This window comes from Piliocolobus tephrosceles, chromosome 20, assembly GCF_002776525.5.
Source record: "Piliocolobus tephrosceles isolate RC106 chromosome 20, ASM277652v3, whole genome shotgun sequence".
NCBI lineage: Eukaryota > Metazoa > Chordata > Mammalia > Primates > Cercopithecidae > Piliocolobus > Piliocolobus tephrosceles.
In genome coordinates, this window is record NC_045453.1 from 35,466,130 (window position 1) to 35,487,464 (window position 21,335).

Consider the following 21,335-nt stretch of genomic DNA (forward strand, 5'->3'; position numbering starts at 1 on the left):
GGGCGCGGCGGGAAGTGTGCGGGGCTAGGGTGCGCGGAGAGCGCGAGGGAGGAGATTCGGAGCCAGGGAGGGGAGCGCGCCGGGGCAGCCGTGCGTGCATTCCTCCCGGCGCCACAAGCTCGCCCCGCGCAGCCCGAGCCAGGCTGGGCGCTGTCCTCGGGAGCCTGGGGAACCGCGCGATTTGGAGATCGAGGCACCCGGAACCCGTGGCAAGCGCCGAGCCCGGAGACAGCCCGAAGAACCGCGGAGTCTGGAGCCAGGAGCCCGGAGCCCGGAGCTCAGGGCGGCGCGTCTGGGTCTGGCGCTTCCCGGCTGGACGGCGCGCCCGCTGGTCTTCGCCACGCGCCCTCCTCTGAGCTCCCGTTCATCGGTCCCCGACTGAGACGTGCCCACTCCTGCCCGGACTTCCAGCCCCGGAGGCACCGGACAGAGCCGCGGACCCCAGCGCCCACCATGCGCCTCAACAGCTCCGCTCCGGGAACCCCGGGCACGCCGGCCGCCAACCCATTCCAGCGGGCGCAGGCAGGACTGGAGGCGGGGCTGCTAGCCCCGGGATTCAGCAACGCTTCGGGCAACGCGTCGGAGCGCGTCCTGGCGGCACCCAGCAGCGAGCTGGACGTGAACACCGACATCTACTCCAAGGTGCTGGTGACCGCCGTGTACCTGGCGCTCTTCGTGGTGGGCACCGTGGGCAACACGGTGACGGCGTTCACGCTGGCGAGGAAGAAGTCGCTGCAGAGTCTGCAGAGCACGGTGCATTACCACCTGGGCAGCCTGGCGCTGTCCGACCTGCTCACCCTGCTGCTGGCCATGCCGGTGGAGCTGTACAACTTCATCTGGGTGCACCACCCCTGGGCCTTTGGCGACGCCGGCTGCCGCGGCTACTACTTCTTGCGCGACGCCTGCACCTACGCCACGGCCCTCAACGTGGCCAGCCTGAGTGTGGAGCGCTACCTGGCCATCTGCCACCCCTTCAAGGCCAAGACCCTCATGTCCCGAAGCCGCACCAAGAAGTTCATCAGCGCCATCTGGCTCGCCTCGGCCCTGCTGGCGGTGCCCATGCTGTTCACCATGGGCGAGCAGAACCGCAGCGCCGATGGCCAGCACGCCGGCGGCCTGGTGTGCACCCCCACCATCCACACGGCCACTGTCAAAGTCGTCATACAGGTGAGCCTCAGTAACCAGCCCGGGGCTCCCCTCTCCTTCACCCCAAAAGCAGTGCCAGTGGTGTGCCCTCTGGGTAGGGAGTGGGAGAGATGTTCCAGAGACAGTCTACTCCTGTGAGGCTGGGAAGGCGGTTGGGGCAGCTTGGGGGCAGCTCTGGAGTTGCCAGGCTCAACCCCTATCTTCTCCCCTCCTGTTGAGGGGATGGAGCCCCTGCCTGTGACCTCCCTGGTGTTGGTGGCTGGGCCTCGGACATCTGCGAATTCCTTAAGTTCTAATGGAAACATGTGCGCTGGCACCTGTGTCTCCAAAGGAAGAGGTCCCTTTCATCAGCTTCTCAAAAGGCTTTGTGCCTCCAACAGGTGACCTTCCTCTCCTCTGCAGAGAAGCCCCCAGAATGACTCTGCCAGTGCCTCCCAGCTGCCTGCCCTGACCCAAACTGGGGAGTCAGAGCAGAACCTGATGCCATCTTGGGCCAGTTCCTAGTTTAGCCTCAGCTTTCCCATCTTGTATGATGGGGTAGTCATAGCTTTGACCTCAGAAGGTAGAGCATTTGAGAGAGAACGCGTGGGAAGTGTTTGCATGGCCCCAACACGTAGAAGCGCTCGCAGGTACTATTACTGCTGGATGGTGGGGACGATGTTTCTGCCGGGAAGGTTGTGAGGCTCTGCGTGTGGCGGTGGTGGTGTGGTGAGGCGCGTAAAACTGGAGCCGAGTGGCCAAGGGCCCCCCAAGGGTCTGAGCAAAGCGCCGTGGGAATGCAAGTGGGAAGCGCCCCTGGGAATCCGTTTGGCTGAGGTTCGTGGCTGGAGGGGAGGACGGATCAAACCAAAGTCCCGAGCCGGAGGTTGGTGTCCAGGGAGGAAGTCAGGGCTGGTCGAGCACTTTGAATGGCATCTTGGACACGAGCAGCCTTAGAGGTGTGGGGTTTCTTCCATTTCTGGTGGGCTAAGGAAGCCAGAGGGTGAAGGATCCAGGCAGAATCGCCCACCTCTGCCCAGCTCGAGGGGCTGGGGTGGCTGGCTGTCCCCCTGGCTCCCCACACACCAGCATCGGCAGCCTCCCAGCTAAGCTTCTGTAGTTGCCTGGGCAGCCCGCATATGCCAGTGTGCCCGGTGGGGGTGGGGGCAGCAGTGCCGGGCAGGGCGTCACCTGGGCCCTAACTGACCCTCCACTGGCCACCACCCAGGTGGGCTGGGGGGTGGGGGGTAGAACTGAGCTCCCAGTCTCCCCAGCTGCATGTAGAACTGGTGGCTGCAGGTGTCTCCTCTTGGGGAGGCCCCTCCCACAGACACTGGTAGCAGGCAGTGAGTCAGGGCTGCTTTGCCTCTGCCACAAGAGTCCCTGCCCTCACCAGAGGCAGAAGTAGGCACGGCCCGTGGGGTAAACGCAGTGATAAGTGACCTCTCGCTCCCTTTGAGGCTTCATCTGCTCTCCCCAAGCTCCTGCCTTTGATTGGCATTGGCCAGGGGGAACCTCTCCCCAGTCGGCGTGGAGGGGCCCCAGGGGAACAGCTGCTCAATCCTTCGGAAGGTGAGCAGTGGAGGGGTCAGTGCTGTCACTGCCCACCCAGGAGGTGTCCCCGCTCAGACCCCCGATCCTCCCGCTCCCCTGGCAAAAGGCCAGGAGCTCACCAGCCTCCTGCAATCCTTGAAAACAAACAGCCGAAAAGCACAGGGGCGTGAGGACAGCTCGGCTCCGCCCCCGAGAAAGTGTCCTCCCCGGCGTGCGTGGGCTCTCTGCTGGGTACTTGGGATTGGGCACCTGTGGGACATCACTTTGCCTCCCCAGGCACCATCTGCCCAGCCTTGTTGCTTCGAGGCTGCGAGGCAGATTTGGCCAAGTCATGCTGCGGCCAGCCGCAGGCACTCGTCCACTCGCAGAGGCCTGTGACACTTCAACCCTGGGACAGCGGCCACACGCCCTGCAGACGCCATGCTGGCCGAGCGTTGCTGAATGCCCCGGTGTCCTCCACACCCTTGGAGAACATAGTTTCCACTTTTCTTTAAAGGGCTCAGCTGCGTGCCTGGGAGCGGCTGATTACAAGGGTGCTCCTCCATCCGATGCTGGCGGCCTGGGGCTTTCCAAGACCCTGATGCCGGCTGCTCCGTGTGCTCAAAAAGAACATTCCTTGTAGGAGAGGGCTTGGCTTCCCCCCACCCCTGCTCTGCCATTTGCCGTTTTACTAGAGGTTTCCCTAGAATTAGGGGGTTTATGATCCCCCCGTGGGCTTCTGGGCCACTGGCAGATCTGGGTGAACATTCAGTTTTCAAACGATGATGTCTGACTGAAGAGGAGCTGGATACCCTCAGCTAAGTGTCTCCCTCTCAGTGACCACGTTTGGAAGTGTTGGGGCAGTAGCCAATCAAATGGCCCCTCTTTCCAAAACAGAGGTCCTTTCCTGCCCCAGGGGCCCCTACGAAATTTTGGCCTGGGCACTTGCAAACAGAAATTGTGTTTAGAAATGAGGTAGTTTGGTGATATAACACTTTGGAGCAACTTACGGTAATCCTCCCTGAAGCCAGCTGGGCATTTTCCTAGTGTGTAGCTGGGGCTGGGAGTCGACGGTGGAGTGGGCAGGGCTCTCAGGCCAGCAGACAGGACCTGGTGCCCAGGACCCTCCCAAAGGCCCCAGACCTGGCCCCAGTGCCAGCAGTGTGACTGGGAGGAGGTGCTGGGGGCTCAGGGACTTACGGGTGCTCGTGGGTTCCCCTGGACGTCCTACCCCTCCTCTAGCCCACCCACACACGTGGTCCCACACAGGCAGATGGCCCTTGCTTCTTGGATGGTCCCCCATGGCACAGGTCCAACCTCCAGCTTTGACCTCGGCTGTGACAAGGTCCCGGTGGCACAGGCTCTGTGTGTCAGGGCCCAGGGCCGATGGCCCAGATGGTGGGTCATCAGAGTCCCATGCTTATCCATCTGCGGTGTGTATACCGAACATACACACACATGTGTGTATCAAGGGACCCATGGTGGCGGGGGCCTGGGACCTCAGGTATCCGATTCAAATCAGATGAGGTGGCTGCAGCCTTTGAAAGTTTTAGAGATCCGCCCCTGACCATGGCCCCACATGAAAGCAAACCCTCTCAGCCTCACAGGCACGAGTCCATTAGATCCTTCTGAGTGGCCGTGAGGACTCCTTTCATCACTGCCATTCTCTGCACCAAGGGAGTCCTGCTCCTGCAGGCTCAGCCCCCCTGCCTCCTCCTTTGTTTTCTCTGCAAGCCTTCTTCATATTGAGTACAAACAGCAGTGCTCTTTGCTGGGTTAGATCCCAACTCAGAGGGCACCTGCTCCCTCCCAGGGGTAGATAGGGGCCTCGATTCATGCAGGAGGAGCTGGTGTCCTACAACCCCTGCTCCAGAGGCATCCAGGAACAGACAGATCGCAGGGCGACTTGGCGAACACCCCGGGTGTTCAGGGCTGGCAGAATTCCAGGAAAGGAGAGGCAGCTGAGACAGGGAAGGAGACGGGTTCCAGTGAAATCCGGCCGTGGATTATTTCAGGGCTCCTGTCCCGTGCCCCAGGCTGTGCCCAGCAACCTCCACAGGCAGCATCCTCATTCTTAGGAAGGATACAGAGGTGTTCAGAGTGTGGAGTCTGCAACTTATTCTCAAATCGTTCAGAAAAAAGGTGTGGCCAAATGGAAGGAGAGCAAGCAGTGCATCAAGGGAGGAGACCGCTCGCGGGCCACGCGGCGCTGGGCTGCAGACCTGCCACGGGCAGCCGAGCGTCCTGGGTGTTCTTCCTGCAACTGTTCAGCAGTGGGAACTTTTTCAAGTTAGAAAGTTGCAGAAGGCTGGGCGCAGTGGCTCACGCCTGTCATCACAGTACTTTGGGAGGCCAAGGTGGGTGGATCACCTGAGGTTAGGAGTTCAAAACTAGCCTGGCCAACATGGGGGAACCTCATCTCTACTAAAAATACAAAAATTAGCCGGGTGTGGTGAAGGATGCCTGTAATCCCAGCTCCTTGGGAGGCTGAGTCATGAGAATCGCTTGAGCTTGGGAGGCAGAGGTTGTAGTGAGCCAAGATCACACCACCACATTCCAGCCTGGGTGACAAGAGGGAAAAATCCGTCTCAAAAAAAAAAAGTTACAGAAGAAGGAGTTCTTCAAGGGGTCCTTAGAACAGCCTGCCCCACTCTGACCTCCCCTGGGGACGGGAAGGGGACCCACACCATGCAGCTCTGGGCGGCTCTGGCTCCAGCTGTGGCAGCCACAGTGTCCTCACCTGCAGCTCAGGGCTTCGAGTGCTGTTGGTGTGAGGCCAAGAGTCACACACTTCCTCCAGTCTGAAAAGCCCATGACCCTTTAGAGAAAAGGAGTGGAGCATTTTTGCTGCCTTTTCTATTCAAACGGTACTTTAGAATAACCCAAGAGGAGGTAAAGGGCAGAGTCTCAGCGCAGAAGTGTTCACCAATAAGTGAAGAAGGAGCAGGAGTGTCAGAATCCCACTCATCAGGTGCAATCCTGATCAAACAATGGATGCAGGCAGCTGCCGGTGTCACGAAGGGGAGAGAGTTAGGTGTGAGGTGAGCCCTGGTGTGCACACAGCCCCATGGCATCCCTGGAGCAAAGCCATTGAATCTGAATCTGATGGGAGCCCCGATGCCGACACACAGGACACACCAGGGACAGAGGAACAGGGACAAATGCACCATTAGGATGCAGCCAGCAAAACCCAGACCACAAGAAACACCTCCGGATAAACAACTCATTCTGTCCTACAAATAAACAGGGAATCGGAGACGGTGGCCTGGATTCTTGGCGAGGACTCGGACAAGTCAACCTGTTGCAGAATGCCGGCACCAAAGCCCATCATTCTTCATGCCAAGAAACAGCGAAAAAAGCCTGGGTAGTTGAATAGCTACAAATTCTTGCTGTCCACAGCTGTTGTGGGTATGGTTTTCAAAATGGTCCTGATCTCTTAGAGGCACATATGGAAGTGTTTACAGACAAGATGATACAATGTCTCAGAGTTACTGAAGCATGATCTGGAGGAAGGGGCCGTAGGACGGCAACAGAGGAGACAAGATTGGTCTTAAGTCTATAATCGTGGAAAGTGGGTGTTGATGACATTTTTGGTGTATGTTTAAAAAATTTAATAATTACAAGTTTTCAAAAGGTTAAGGTGCTATATGTTGGAAATGAAGAATTTGGAATGTGAAATCACACAATCAGATGGTGACTCTGAGGCTGTAGGGGGTGAGAGGGCAGGACAGGACAGGGAGGTGACCTTGGCCTTGTTCCAGGCACCAGACCTGCCTGTTGGAGCCAGGTGGGAGACAGCAGGGAGAGGACCTGCAGACATGCAGGTCCATGTCTGTACCCTGTAACCCCATTTCCCAGATTAGGCGGAGGGCAGAGCCACCTGCGTACATCGTGTGGCTGGAGAGACAGGGCCTGGAGGTGCTCTCAGCAGGGGAGGCCTAGTCTGACCCTGTGGTGCTCCCCATGGGGACAACGGTCAGGCTTTTGAGTGAGATGGGTAAGGGTGGGAGGGTGAGGGGCCCAGAGCTGGCCATGGCTGGCTCTGACTGGGCTTGGAGTCCTCAAGAGTGACTTGCCCAGAGCGGTTCAGGCTCACCTGTTCATGGCTCTGCACTGGGACCCCGGGTCAGCTCTCCCAGGCTGTCCTATACTTGGACTGACGGTATTTTGAGGACATTCAACTCCAAGGATAAGCGGGGTCATGGGACTGTGCCTGCGGTTCTGTGGGTGCTGAGGGCAGCAAGGGGGTACGGCCACCCTGTGCTTGCCAAGAGCCACTGCAAGCCACCCCACAGGCGAGGCAGGGCCTCGGGCAGCAGCCCAGGGATCTCCAGGTCTGTTCTCAGGGGCACCAGGGCTCCCAGCTGGTAACATCTGATGATGGGCAGAGAGGGCCCTGAGCTGAGCAGGGCCCGAGAGGGCATCCGGCCTGTGCACAAACCAGAGGCTGCCTTTGTTTTTCTCAATCACAGAAATAAATTCCCAAGTGGTGATCTAGTAGTTTGTATTAAGAGAAGAAAAAAAGCTTTTCTTTATTTTTGAATCATGGTGAAACACACATCACTTAAAACGTGCTGTTGTACCCTCTGTAAGGTCGCAGTTGAGCGGCATGGAGCACGTTCACATTGCTATGCAACCGTCACCGCCATCCACCTCCAGAACCTTCTGTCTCCCCACACTGAAACTCTGTCCCCATTAAACCCTGACCCCCAGCGCCTGGTAACCTCTTGTCTGCTTTCTGGCTTGGTGAGGTGGGTGACTCAGACTGGCAGAATTTCAGGCCTCCCCTGGGTCTTTAAAATGCAGGCTCAAGAAGGCGCGCTTTATGCCGAAAGACACCAGACTCCAAGGCCCTGCGTGATTCCAAGCACTTGAGGTTTTGGAAAAGGCTGAGCTGTTGGGACAGGAGGAAGGTCAGAGGAGGGATGGGGTGGCCATGGGGGCGCTGGGAACTCTGGGGTGATGAAAATGTTCTGTATCTTGGTTGTGGCTCAAAGCTCGTGATTTCAGCGTGTGTCAGTCCTGCCTCCGTGAGTCTGTGTTGGTTGTGGTTCAAAGCTCATGGAGCTGTAGGCTGAGGGGTGGATTTCAGCATGTGTCAGTCCTGCCTCCGTGAGTCTGTGAAAAACAACAGCAGCAGAGAGTGGCCGAGCTGCCGTCCGCTCAAGGCTGTTTCGGGTGGCCAGGTCCTCCCTCCTGCCAGCCTGTGTGCACTCAAGATCCTCCTCCTCTGCACGGCCATGAAGGGCTGTGGGGACACGAGCCCCCCACCCCGCAGCGCCTCGTGCCCTGACCAGGCTGCTGCCTGCACTATGCTAGCTCTGCAAGGCGGGCACGGAGGGGAATAGAGATCCTGGTTCTTGGCACCTGGAGGGATGGTGTTCCTGAGGTCACAGCCATGGGGTCTGCCTGCCCCAGAGACCCCCTCTGTTCCCCAGCCACACCCTGGAGTTTGACCTTGCCACCGCCAGTGAAGGTGCAGTCGCCGAGGGGCTGGCCCCGTCCACGTGGCATCCCAAGGGGAGTGCACAACTCCAGAGGGGGACCACCGGGCTCTGCAGCATCAGTGAAGAAACTGAGGCCCAGAGAGGGGCAAGGCGCCTGCCCCACCCCCGTGCCCACTGCTCTTCCCAAAAGCATCGCCAGTGGGGCACCACCCACTCCAGGAGGCCAAGGAGAGAGCCCTGGGTCTGGAGTGCCACGTGGACCTGGTATAGGTTGGAGAGGGGAGGTGCCCAGCGTGCTGACCCACCCGAAGCCACCCGCACCTGCTTTGGGACTTTACATCCCTGTGCACCTGTGGAGGCTGCGTCCTGCATACCCAAGGCTGGCTCCTGAAGGCAGGCAGGGGAGCAAGAAGGAGATCAGGAGAATGCTTCCCGAGAATCGGTGGTTTTGGGTTGTGCCCACTGGCTCGGAATAGCTGGCTTGCTAGAACCCAGGTTCAAATCCCAGCTTCATCGCTGGCCAGCAGCATGACTCTGAGCAAGTGGTGTGACCATCTGTGCCTCTGTTTCCCCATCAGCCCACTGGAGGTGGCGACTGCCCTGCGGTCTCATGAGTTAATGACATAAAACGCTAGAAACTGTGCCTAGGGCGGAAGAAGGACTCAATTACCCACGCGTACGATTTGTGTTCTCCCCTGAACAGCAGCAGAAATGCAGCAGCACTTGGGAGGGCTGGGAGCCTTCCCAGGCGGAGGAATTCTCTTCTGAGCATCTGGGCTAACATCTTTCCTTCCTTCCTTCCTTCATTCACTCATCATTCATTCACTGAACACCTACTACATGCCAGGATGGCTGTATAGCGGCCCAAAAAAAATGGCAAAAAGTTCTGGCCCCCTGAACTCATGTCCCACCAGAGAAGATAGAAAATAAGCAAAATAAATAGGCACGATACATGACTGGCAGGGAGTAACAAGAGCTGCAGAGAAAACCACATGGGGGGAGCGTGGGGGTGCAGGCAGGTCAGGAAGGCCTCATGCAGACCCTGCAGGAACACTCTGGTGGGCATTGGGGAAGATGCCAAGTAGGGGAACAGCAGGTGCAAAGACCCCGGGGCAGGCACGTGCTGCGTGTGCTGGAGGAACAGCGCTCGCCTGGCTGGGGTGGCCAGAGCAGAGTGAGCAGAGGACCGTGTGAGAAACCACCGGCAGATCCCGCGGGGCCTCATAGACCTTGCTACAGCTTTTATTCTAGAAGAAGTGAGTGGGTGTGGGAGATTCTGGGCAGAGCCGCCACGCAGCTTACATGTTAAAGGGACAGTTCTGAGTGCTTTGTTGAGAATGCATTTAGGGGTCAGGAGAGTGGTTGGGAAGCTGCTGCCAGATGTCTTGGGAGTGACCAAGGTGACCTAGGCCGGGGTGGGGATGGAGAAGGTGGTGGAGAGGGTGGGATACCAGATATGTGCTTTTCTTTGTTCCTACTTCATTTTTCGACTGACATGCAATAAGATTCCCTTCTGTGCTTGTTCGCACCTATGAGCTTCGATAAACGCAGCCCTGTATCCCCACTTCAGAAGACAGACCAGCCCCAGCCCCCACACCCTGTGGCCCACCCACCCCGACGCCAGCCCCTCCACCCACTGGTCTGCTCTCCTTCCCCACAGCTTTGCCTTTTCTGGGATGTCGCGTGAGTGGAGCCAGCTGGGCCGTGGCCTCTCGAGCAGGCCTTCTCTTCCTCTGAGCTGTTGCCTGCATCCACTAGGCGTTCCTTTTTATTGTGGAGTCAGATCCATTGTGTGGATAGACCACGTTTTGTTGATGCATTTGCACACCGAAAGACTTTTGGGTTGTTTCTAGGTTTGGGCGATTATGAATAAAGTAGCTACAAATATTCACATATGATGAATTTTGTGTGAATATACATTTTCATTTCTCATGAGTAAATACATTGGTTTCAGATTGCTGGGTCATACAGAAAGTGTATGTTTGCCAGCATTTCCAAAGCGATGCGCTGTTTTGAACGTCCCTAACCCTAGCCCTAATCCACAAGAAAGCACCGGTCACTCTGCATCCTGGCCGGCTCTTGGTCTTGCCTCACTGCTCTGGCTATGACTTCCAGTATGATGGTGAATAGGAGTGATGAGAGTAGATATCCTTGCTTTGCTTCCAATCTTTTTTTTTTTTCTTCCGAATCAGGATCTTACTCTGTGACCCAGGCTGGAGTGCAATAGTGCAATCTCAGCTCACTGCAACCTCCACCTCCCGGGCACAAGAGATTCTCCTGCCTCAGCCTCCTGAGTAGTTGGGATTACAGGCACATGCCACCACACCCGGGTAATTTTTTGTATTTTTTATGGAGATGGGGTCTCACCATGTTGCCTAGGCTGGTCTCAAACCCCTGGACTCAAGAGATCTTCCTGCCTCGGTCTCCCAAAGCATTAAGATTACAGCTGTGAGCCACCACACCCACCCTGCTCCCAATCTTAGGGGTAAAGTTTTCAGTCTTTCTAATTAAGTGTGAAGTTTTTACTTTTTAGTTTTTTGTCAGTTTTTTTGTTTTGTTTTGTTTTGTTTTCATTTACCCATTCTAATAGGTGTGTATCTTGTTGTGGTTTTAATTTGCATTTCTTTAGTGACTAATGATGTTAAGCATCTTTTCTTGTGTTTAAGTGACATTTACATATCTTCTTTGGTAAAATGCCTGTTCTAATTGTTTGCTATTTAAGAAATTGGGTTGTTTTCATATGGTTCAGTTTTGAGAGTTTTAAAAATACATTCTGCATATGAGACCTTTATCAGATATGTGATCTGCAAATATTTTCTCCCATGTAGCTTTTCTTTGCATTTGCCTAACGTTGTATTTCACAAGGCAAAGAGGTGCAATTTTGATAAAGTCCAACATATCACAAATTTTATGGATCACTCTTTTGGTGTGGTGTCTAAGAATTCAATGCCTAGCCCAAGGCCACAAGGATTTTCTTCTGTATTATCTTCTAGAAGTTTTATAGTTTTATATTTATGTTTATCAGCTATTTTGAGTTCATTTTTCTGTAAGGTGTGAGGTATAGGTCCTCTTTTCAATAAGGGGTGAGGTATAGGTCCTCTTTTGCATATGAATATGCAAATGTGCCAGCATCTGATAACACGATGACACACGATGACAGCTTTCTCCATGGAAGCTTCTTTGTGCCTTGGTCAAGATAAGTAAGCTGACCACATCTATGGGGTCGACATCTACTTTCTCTTTATTATTATTGTTTTTTTTTTTTTTTTTTTTTTTTTTTGAGACTGAGTCTCGCTTTATTGCCCAGGCTGGAATGCAGTGGTATGATCTCACCTCACTGCAACCTCCGCCTCCCGGGTTCAAGCTATTCTAGTGCCTCAGCCTCATGAGTAGCTGGGATTACAGGCAGGTGCCACCACACCCAGCTAATTTTTGTATTTTTAGTAGAGATGGGGTTTCACCATGTTGGCCAGGCTGGTCTCAAACTCCTGACCTCAAGTGATCTGTCCCTCGGCCTCCCAAAGTGCTAGGATGACAGGCATGAGCCACCGTACCCGGCCTATACCTACTTTCATCTGTTCTTTTAATCTGTGTATCCCTAGCATCTCGATCCTACACTCTCTTGATTACCTTAGCTTTACACTAAGTCTTTCAGGTAGCATGAGTCTTCCAACTTTGTTCTTTTTCAGAATTGTTTTGGTTATTCCAGTTCCTTCACTTTCTATGGAAATTTTAGAATCAGCTTGTTAATAGCTACGAAAAAAGTCTGCTGGGATTTTGTTAATGTGTAGTGGAGATTTGGCGTCCTAACCTTGAGACTTTCAATCCATGAATACAGCACATCTCCCATTTATTCAGGTCTTCTTTGATTTATTTCGTCAGTAGTAGTTTCCAGCAAGTAGATCCTACTCATTGCTTTTAGATTTATACCTAAATATTCATGGTTTTGGTGCTATTGCACGTGGTATCTTTTTTGAAATTTACTCTCTTCAATTTTTCATGGCTAGTATATATAAATATAATTAGTTTTATATATTGGCCTTATATTTGCATCCATGATAAACACACTCATTAATTCTAACAGTTTTTTTGTAGGATCCTTGGGATTTTCCACGTAGGCAGTCATGCTGTCTGTGAATAAAGAAAATTTTATTTTATCCTTTCTAATCTGTATATGTTTATTTCCTTTTGTTGCCTTATTACCCTGGCAATGACTTCCAGTATGATGGTGAATAGGAGTGGTGAAAATTGACATCCTTGCCTTGTTCCTGATCTTAGGCAGAAAGTTTGTAGTCTTTTTACTTGAGCATGAAGTTTTTCATTTATTTAAGCTTTTGGTAGAGCTCTTTATAAAGTTAGGAAAGTTTCTTTGTATTCCTAGTGTGCTAAGAGATTTTTTTCTTAATCGTGAATGAATAAATTTTGTGCAATGATTTTTCTGTCTCATCATGCAGTAAGATCATGTGGATTTTCTCCATTAGTCAGTTAATGTGGTGAATTATATTGATTACTTTCCAGTTGTGATAAAATGTACATCACATAAAATTTACCACTTTAATCAATTTAAGTGCACAGTTCTGTGGCACTAAGTACATTGTCACGTGTCCATCCCCACCTCCCTCTCAGTACATTGTCTTGCGACCTTCTCCACCCTCCCTCTCCAGAGCGCTTTTCATCTTTCCAAACTGAAGCTCTGCACCCGTTAAACCCTAACTCCCCATTTCCTCCTCCCCCAGCCCCTGGCAACCACCGTTCTACTTTTTGTCTTTATAAATTTGACCGCTCCAGGTGCCTAATATAAGTGGAAAACCTTGGTTAATTTTTGAATGATGAACCAGCCTCACATTCCTGGGATAGACCTCATTTGGTCATGTATTAGCTGGTTTTGACTTGCTAGTATTTTGCTGAGGATTTTTGCTTATGAGAGGAGCTATGCTTATGAGAAATATTGGTCTGTAACTTTATTTTCCTGGGTTATCTTCATCTGGTTTTCTGGCCTCATAACATGAGCTGGGAAGTTCTTGTTCCTTTTATGTTTTCTGTCAGAGGTTGTGTAGAATTGGCATGATTTCCTCTTTAAAGCTTTGGTAGATTCTCCAGCAAAACCATCTGGGCCTAGAGTTTTGTAGGAAGGTTTTTATAAATTCAATTTTTTTCAAAGAGACCAGGTGTAGTGGTTCATGCCTGTAATCCCAGCACTGTGGGAGGCCAAGGAGGGTGGATCACCTGAGGTCAGGAGTTTGAGACCAGCCTGACCAACAGGGTGAAATCCCATCTCTACTAAAAATACAAAACTTAGCCAGGTATGGTGGTGGGCGCCTGTAGTCCTGGCAACTCAGGAGGCTGACACAGGAGAATCACTTTAACTCAGGAGGCAGAGGTTGCAGTGAGCCGAGATCACACCAGTGCACACCAGCCTGGGTGACAGAGTGAGACTCAATCTCAAAAAACAAATTATTTTAAAAGATAAAGGAATATTCAGGTTATATATTTCTCCATGAGTAAGTGTTAGTAAGTAATTTGTATCTTTTGAGGAATTGGTTCATATAATCTATTTTGTCAAATTTTAGAGCATAGATTTATTTGTAGTATTCTCTCAGCATCCTTTTAATGTCTGTGGGGTCTGTAATATTGGTAATCTGTAACATCTCTCTTTTCTCCTTGGTCAATATGGCTAGGATTTTATTAACATTATTGTTCTTTTTCAATAATGAGCTTTTGGTTTTTTTTTTTTTTCTATTGTCTTTTAGCTTTCATTTTTATTTATTTATATTTCATTTCCTTTTTCTGCTTGCTTTGGATTTCATTTGCTCTTCTTTTCCTAGATTTCCTAAGGTGGGAGCTTAGATTATTGATTTAAGATCTTTATTCTTTTCTAACATAAACATGAAATGCTATAAATGTCCTCCTAATTAGTGCTTTCGTGGTATCTCAAAATTTTTGAACATTGTATTCTAATTTAGATCAAAATATTTTTATATCTCTTGAGACTCCCTCTTTAACCTTTCAGTTACTTAGAAGAGTGTTGTTTAGTTTCCAAATGTTTGGGATTTTCCAGATATTATTTTGTTATCCATTTCTAATCTAACCCTATTATGTTTAGAGAACAAACTTGCATGATTTAAATTCTTAAATTTGTGAATACTTGTTTCATGGTTTAGGATAGTGGTCTATGCTAGTGAATGTCACATGCACACTTGAGCAGAATGTGTTGTGCTACTATTGCTGGGTATATTATTCTATGAAGGTCAATTTGTTTGATAGTGTCATAGTATTCTAGAATTTTTATTGGTTCTTTTAATATAGTTTCTTTTTCTCTTTTAAGAACTTTCATTTTTCCGTTTATTTCAAGAGAGTTACTTTTACATCAAGGAGCATGGTTATAATGCCTGCTTTAAAGTCTTTGTCTGGTAAATCCGTCCTCTGGGTCATCTTGAGGGTGGCATATATTGATTATCTTTTCCTTGAGAGTTAGTCCCATTTCCATGGTTCTTTTTCTGTTAAGTAATTTTGAATTAATTCCTGGACATTTTGAATTTTGTTGTGGTTGTTTGGGTTATGTTAAAATGCCCTGGAGAGGCAGTCATCTTGGTCAGAGCTGCTGCTTTTGTCTCACTGTCCGTGGTGGTTCTGATGTCAGGCCTGTTTTTGGGTCTTTTGCCGTTCAACCATTCCACATGCAAGCGCCATTCAGGGGCAAGCTTAGATCTTGGAGATGGTTTACATCATAGCGGTTTTCAAGCCCTTGACTATAATTGTTTAGCTATGTTCCTTATATGTGGTAACTCAGGACTTGTACTGACTCATACACAGAACTGGGGGATCCCCTTGTTCAGCTCTCGCCTCTCTGAGATTTCCTCTCACACTCTCTAGTTTCCAGGGATCCTTTACTTAGTCCTCCAGCCAGGAAGCTGGAGTATTCCATGTTATGTCCTCTGCTGACTTCTTTAGATCCACCTCTCTGTATTTGCTCTTGGAATGGTTGCTCTGGAATATCAGTGTGCCTCTGAGTGGACTCTGAGTGGTCAGAGTCTGATCAGATTCATATCATGCTGATTTATACCTGACACTTCTTGCTTCTCACTTCCACCTTGAGATCTGTTTCAATGGACTCATTTTCTTCTTGTCAGTGGGTCACATTTTCCTTTCTTTGCATATCTAGTCATTTTAAATCTGTACTAGACCTTGTAGATGACACATTAAAGAGACTGGATTGTGTTATGTTCCTTTGGAGAGCGTTGATGCTTATTTTAGCAGGCAGTTCAGTGGCAGACTCGTCATCTTGAACTTGGATTGGCTTGGTTTCATGCTTTGTTGAGTAAACAACTACGAAAAGCACAAGGCATTTTCCAATTCCTTCTCACTTGAAAGAACTCAGCGTGTACCTTCAACCTCCTCTGTGGATTCTGTCTTGGCTGGGGTGGCTTTGGAGGCCTCGCTCTAGGGCTTCTCCATCCTCCTGTGCCATGGGCTTCCTGGCATCTCTGTTGGCTGCTCCATGTGTTAATGAGACTTCTTCTCTCTAGCTCTGCCAGGATACCAGCTGCTCTCCAATAAGCCTTTCACAGCCTTGTTCTGTACACACTGGGCCAGCACAGATCCCATAGGAAAGCCAGCGGAGGCTTCTGAGGATCGTCACCATGCAGTCCCCCTCTCTAGCACCTGGCTCTGCAGATGCAGCCACAGCTGCAGCCCCTGTCTCTGATCTCTGCCTTCTTGGCTCAGATAGTTGTGTTCTGCCTGGACCTCAGCTCTTATGTCTCCATCAGGAAACTGTCCCCAAACAGAGGCGTGGTGATGACGGGCTCACCTTGCAAGTATCCCTGCCCTCCGGGGCCACACTCCTGAGGTGTGTCCCGGGTCTAAAAACAATTGCCTGATACATCGTGTACAATTTTATGGCTGTTTATGGCAGGAGAGTTAGTCCAGTACCCCTGGTGATTTTAAACACTGCCTACTTTCAAAAAGATCTGGGGCAGCTTATGATAAAAGGCTCGGGCTCAAAGGAATTATTAAAACAATGTTGTAAAAGAACACAGAACAAAGAAATAGAGTTATCCAAGAAACATGAGGCTGAGGACAGCCACTGTGTTTGAGTAAATCTTACACTGAAGCTTATGAAAAAGAGGAACATTATTTGGACTTAAACATTTTTAGCCTGTTGTCTGTGGAAAGGTGAACTCACTGTAAATTTCAGTAACTCTCCTTTGACATATTTAAAGGCTAAGAGAATTCTTTCAAGAGCCTTGTTTTCTTATAACTCAAGAACGGTGCCTCTCCTTAAAAACTCACACCGCCAGGCTGTCAGCGTTCAGCGAGGACAGGAGCTCTCTGGGGATCATTCCTGCTTGGGAATCACTAAACTGGGACTGCCCACAACAGCCGTGGGATGCTGCTGTCTGCGGTGTCACTTCCCAGTTGCTTGGCAGAATCACGAAGGCCCCGGCTCCTGCGAGTCAGGGAGGGACCGCACGTGTGTCTGGGCCGTGTCACTCTGGAGCTGTGCGCGGAGCTGTCCGGGATTTGCTGGTCGGGAGCCAGGGCAAGGAACGCTCATTTGTCCACCTGTCGGCTTCAGGCTGCGTGCCCAGCAGGATGTGCACAGTAGGAAGCGGCTGTCGGGGGTCACTATTTATTGCCTGGAGCTGAGGGATAAGCCGTTCCATCTGGGCTGACCCCATGGCAGAGGACTAGATCCAGGATCCCCAGACCAGGGTTCGCCAGCAGTTCCCATCACTGCCGCCCTGCCCTGCACCCTTAAAGCACAGAAGCTGGCAGCGGAGACAGAGGTCTTTCCAGCCAGGGGCCTCCTCAGACACAGCAGCCTGAAGCTTTCCTCTCTGGACTGTCCTCAGTACAGGGAGCCCCCAAGCACAGGGCTTTATTTCCCCTGCGCCTGTGATGGGCTGAGGGAGTCAGGGCCGAGCCAGCGAAACACTGGGGTTGCTTTGAAGCTGGCTTCAGGTGAACACTTGCCCCCTGGGTGGTCTCCAGGTGGTCTTCCCATGGCAGCAGGTCAGGTGGAGGCAGCAGCCTCTGGGGCAGGACGCAGAGATGAGAGGGGCCATGGGCAAGGGGTCTGGCAGCTCTGTGTCTGCCCAGTGGCTTCAGCCAACTTGTAGGAGGCAGTGGGGAGTGGCAGCCCAAAAGGCCCCACTGTCCCTACAGGCCTGGCACAGGGTTGAGGGTCCAAGATTCTGCCCCACTCAGAAGTTTGCTTTGCCGAAGTGGCCCGAACTCTCAGGGTACCCGAGCCACGGCCTCCCAAGTCCTGGGAGGAGCTAAGAGGACCCTTGCTGCACCCAGACCCCAGCTCAGAGGGTAGCAGCTCTCAGTGAAGCCCCAGGACAGTGGGCCCAGAAGGTTAGGGACAAACACTCAGATGCTAGTGCAGTGACCTGGAAGCCTCAAACCGAAGGAAGCATGCCTGGAACGGTGAGGGTCCCCGAGGCCCCTTCCCTGGTGAACTTGCCACAGACTAGAAGCAGGTAATTGCAGGCACTCAGACAGCGTTAACGCCCATTAAACTTCCTGCAGTGGATTTTCCTGACAGATTCTTCAAAAGGAGCCCATCTAATGTATTAAAAATACCTGCATTTGTGTCCAATCAGCACAGAGATGCTCAGAAAGCCTCCAGTTAAAACCACTGGGGCGGATATCTGTGTTTTGACAGCTCCAACCCCAAACACCTTTTGTGCTTCTGCCTGTCATGAGGAACCACAGAAACCTCGAGGGTCTCCTGGGCAGGCCCTGGTCTCTTGGGGCTGCAGACTGAGGAGCTCAAAACACAGAAATGTGTCTTCCATGGCTCTGGAGGCCAGAAATCAGGGTCCCAGGCCCACAATCCCCAGACGCTCTAGGGGAGGACCCCTCCTGCCTCCTCCAGCTCCTGGAGGCTCTTGGCATTCCTTGGCTTGTGGCCGAATCGCTCCTTTCTCTGCCTCTGTCTCCACGTGCCTTCTCCCTGTGCGTCTCTGTGTCATCTAAGGATACTGGTCATTAGATTTAGGGCCTGCTCCAATCCAGGATGATCTCATCTCAGTCCTCAGTTACATCTGCACACTCTTTTCCCAAATAAGGTCACACAGGTTCCAATGGACATATCTTTTCGGGGCTGCCAATTACTCCACAACACCACAATTCAAGGGGAGAGGCAGCGGGCACCAGGCCTCCTCTCCTGGCACACGAGAGCTCGCTGAGGGCACTGCTTCCCAGGGCACAGGGTAGGACTCCCTGGCTCCTGGTGGAGAGCAAGCACCAGAGCCCCAGATAGGTGCAAGGGGAGAAACAGGAAGGGGCTGGGGAGCTACCCCAGCCCCCAGCCCCAGCTCAGTTGCCTGGAACAGCCCCAAGACCAGCATGATTCTGGCTTCCCTGCGAGGGGCAAGGAAGAGGAGCAGGGGTAGGAGTGACTTTTCACAGCCTCATCGTGCAGGGCCTCCAGCCAGGCCAGGCTATGGGAGACATGGTGGGAAGTGGGAGGCAGGAGGTGAGTGGGCTCGGGGCATTTGCTGCCCTCTCCCCATTGCACTGTCTCTGCACTGTTGGCCTAGTCTCCCCATGGCTGCCTCTTGGTCCCGTCACTGCCCACTCCTCTTGCTCCCTGGGGGATAAGGTGGAAAGAGGTCCCCTGGATTCAAGCCTTAGAATCCTGCAGCCACCCAACCGGCCGCCCCATCTGTCCACACCTCATCCGCTGTCCCTGAGCTCAGTGTCTTCCAGTTGCTGGTTAGAGGTGCCAGCTGGTTCCTGCTGGGTCCATCTGACAGTGACACAGGGAGGTTCAGGCGAGCATGGGCACTGCCACCTCAACTCTGAGTGTTACTAGTATCACCCCCCACCTTGAATCCCAGCAAACCAAGAGGAGGGAGGGGGAGGGAGGGAGAGGGAAAAGGAGGGAGGAGGGAGGCTAGCAGTGCCCAGGATCACCCAGCCCCGGAAGAGCGTGGAAAGGAGGCCGGCCCTGGCTTGGGGGTGGGGGGACTCTGGGTGGCTCTGCCGTGCACCCTGAAATCTCTGTCCACCAACCTCGTGGGCCAAGAGATCTGCTGCCCTGTCCCTGCCTAGGCCTTGACTGAACGTCAGGGACAGCGTTTGGGGTAGAACAAAATGGACACGCTCCCCTGCCCTTGGGGTGAGCGGCCCCCACCGGGTCGCCGGCAGCTCCATCCCAGCCCGAGGGGTGAGCAGCCCTTCCGCACCGGTCTCAAACCTCTCTGTGGGGCTGCCATTCTCCTGATTCCCTCCCCAAAACTGTCAGCTGGGATCACCTTGCAGAAACCACAGTTAAAACCCAAGCGCAGGACTCCGAGGAGACGGGATCTCCCGAGAGGCTCCAGTCTCCGAGAGCCTGCAGATCAGCCTGCATCTGTCCGGGGAACTGTCGTGACTATTTGTCCATAAATAAAACCTGTTTTCATTTCTCCTGCCCTCAAGAAACTGCTGCTGTCAGAGACCAGACCCAGGAGGGTGGGCTGCTTATAAAGGAAACCCAAGAGGCACCAGCAGGGCCTCGCTCGGCACTGCCTCCCCACTGCCTGCCTGTCCCCAGGAGAATCAGCCATCCCGGGCACAGCAGGCTTTAGGATGCTGAGATTGGCGGGTGCCTGGGCATGCTGGCGGGTGCCTGTAGCCCCTGCCATGGAGGCTGAGGCAGGAGAATCACTTGAGCCTGGGAGGTCGAGGCTGCAGTGAGCCGTGATGGCACTACTGCACTCCAGCCTGGGCGGCAGAGCAAGAGGCTGTCTCAAAAAAAAAAAAAAACAAAAAACAAAGATGGTGGGAACGTGGGAACAGCTTCACGACTGTGGAGCGCTTTTCTTATTTTACTAGGTGAGGAGGATCAGGTTCATGCTCCCCGAGGCACGGACACCTAAGACAAGCCTGTGCCGGCCGCGTTCGTGGAGGAGGCTGCAGATGGCCAAGATGCTCACAGGCCAGGCAGCTGCTGCCCAGGCTTCGAATGTGGCCCCATCCACACTGGGATGGTTTTGAGAAGCAGATGCCGGCACGTGCACCTGTCCCTCTGAGCCCCATCTGAAAACTGCTTTGTGGACAGCCGTGGCCTTGGATGAAAGGGGTCCTCACCGGAGCTTGCCGGGGTGCATGGCTGGAGGAAAAGGGTTTCTTTTTCTTTTTTTGAGACGGAGTCTCGCTCTGTCGCCCAGGCTGGAGTACAGTGGCACGATCTTGACTCACTGCAAGCTCCGCCCCCCGGGTTCACGCCATTCTCCTGCCTCAGTCCCCGAGTAGCTGGGACTACAGGCGCCCACTACCTCACCCGGCTAGTTTTTTGTATTTTTTAGTAGAGACAGGTTTCACTGTGTTAGCCAGGATGGTCTCGATCTCCTGACCTCGTGATCCGCCCGTCTCGGCCTCCCAAAGTGCTGGGATTACAGGCTTGAGCCACCGCGCCCGGCCTGGAGAAGGGTTTCTGTGTCACCTGTTTTCATTGGTCCTGAGGCTCAAGGCCCTCCTGGAGTCCCCGAGAGACCGCCTCGTCCACCTGGGAAGCAGGTTGCCTGCTTAAGCCAGGGCAGGACACGTCAGCCCCGCACGGGAGCCCATGAGGGCTCCTCACTGCCCCCCTCCTGAGCTGGGCTCCTGCAGGCTCCCTTGCCCCACAGACCTGTCACCATGTGGATGCGCTTTCTGCAGCTCACAGGCCTGAGGGCAGGGTTTCCTCTCCACCCTCAGAACAGCAAGGGCTGGGTGGAAGTGGGGTTCCCAGCGAGTCCCAGCCCAGAGTGCCAAGAACAGGTGAGCTGGAATGAGAAGGAACACTGAAAACACACAGGCTGTCACCGCCTGGGGCCACAGGTTCTGCCCCAGAGACAGTGCCAACCAGACTGCTGATGGGTCTGGAGCCACCTCTGCACCCTGCCAGGCTGCCGGTGCTCAGCACTGGTCTGAGGAGAGTCCACTGCGGTGCGGCCGCTGGGAAGTAGCTCTGAGCCCCCGCCTCCAGCATCAAGGTGACTGAGGGGGTAGCACAGAGAGGGCGGATCGACGTGGATTCCTGGAAGGGAGGCGGGAGTGCCTGAGCCACAAACAGGTTTCTCACAAAACCTGTGTCTGGCGTGGTGGCAGGGGGACCTGTGGGCTGAAACCAGCGGCCCCCGGACCAGCAAATGGCCGTGGCCTTAGAACTGCACAGCAGTGGCCAGGGCCCACGGCCTCGGGCCAGACCTCAGTCTTCTGGAGTTTCCTGAGGGCCAGAATGGGAGAAGA

General features: G+C 53.0%; 1 protein-coding gene across 1 annotated transcript in view; it reads left to right on the forward strand.

The window, feature by feature from the left end:
• Positions 1–265: 265 nt before the first annotated feature.
• Positions 266–21,335, forward strand: part of NTSR1 (neurotensin receptor 1) — a 53,434-nt gene continuing 32,364 nt past the window's right edge. Inside the window, exon 1 of the mRNA XM_023183326.1 lies at positions 266–1,167. Within this exon, the coding sequence (XP_023039094.1) occupies positions 454–1,167 (714 nt within the window). The 5' untranslated portion in view covers positions 266–453. The remainder of the gene's footprint in view (positions 1,168–21,335) is intronic.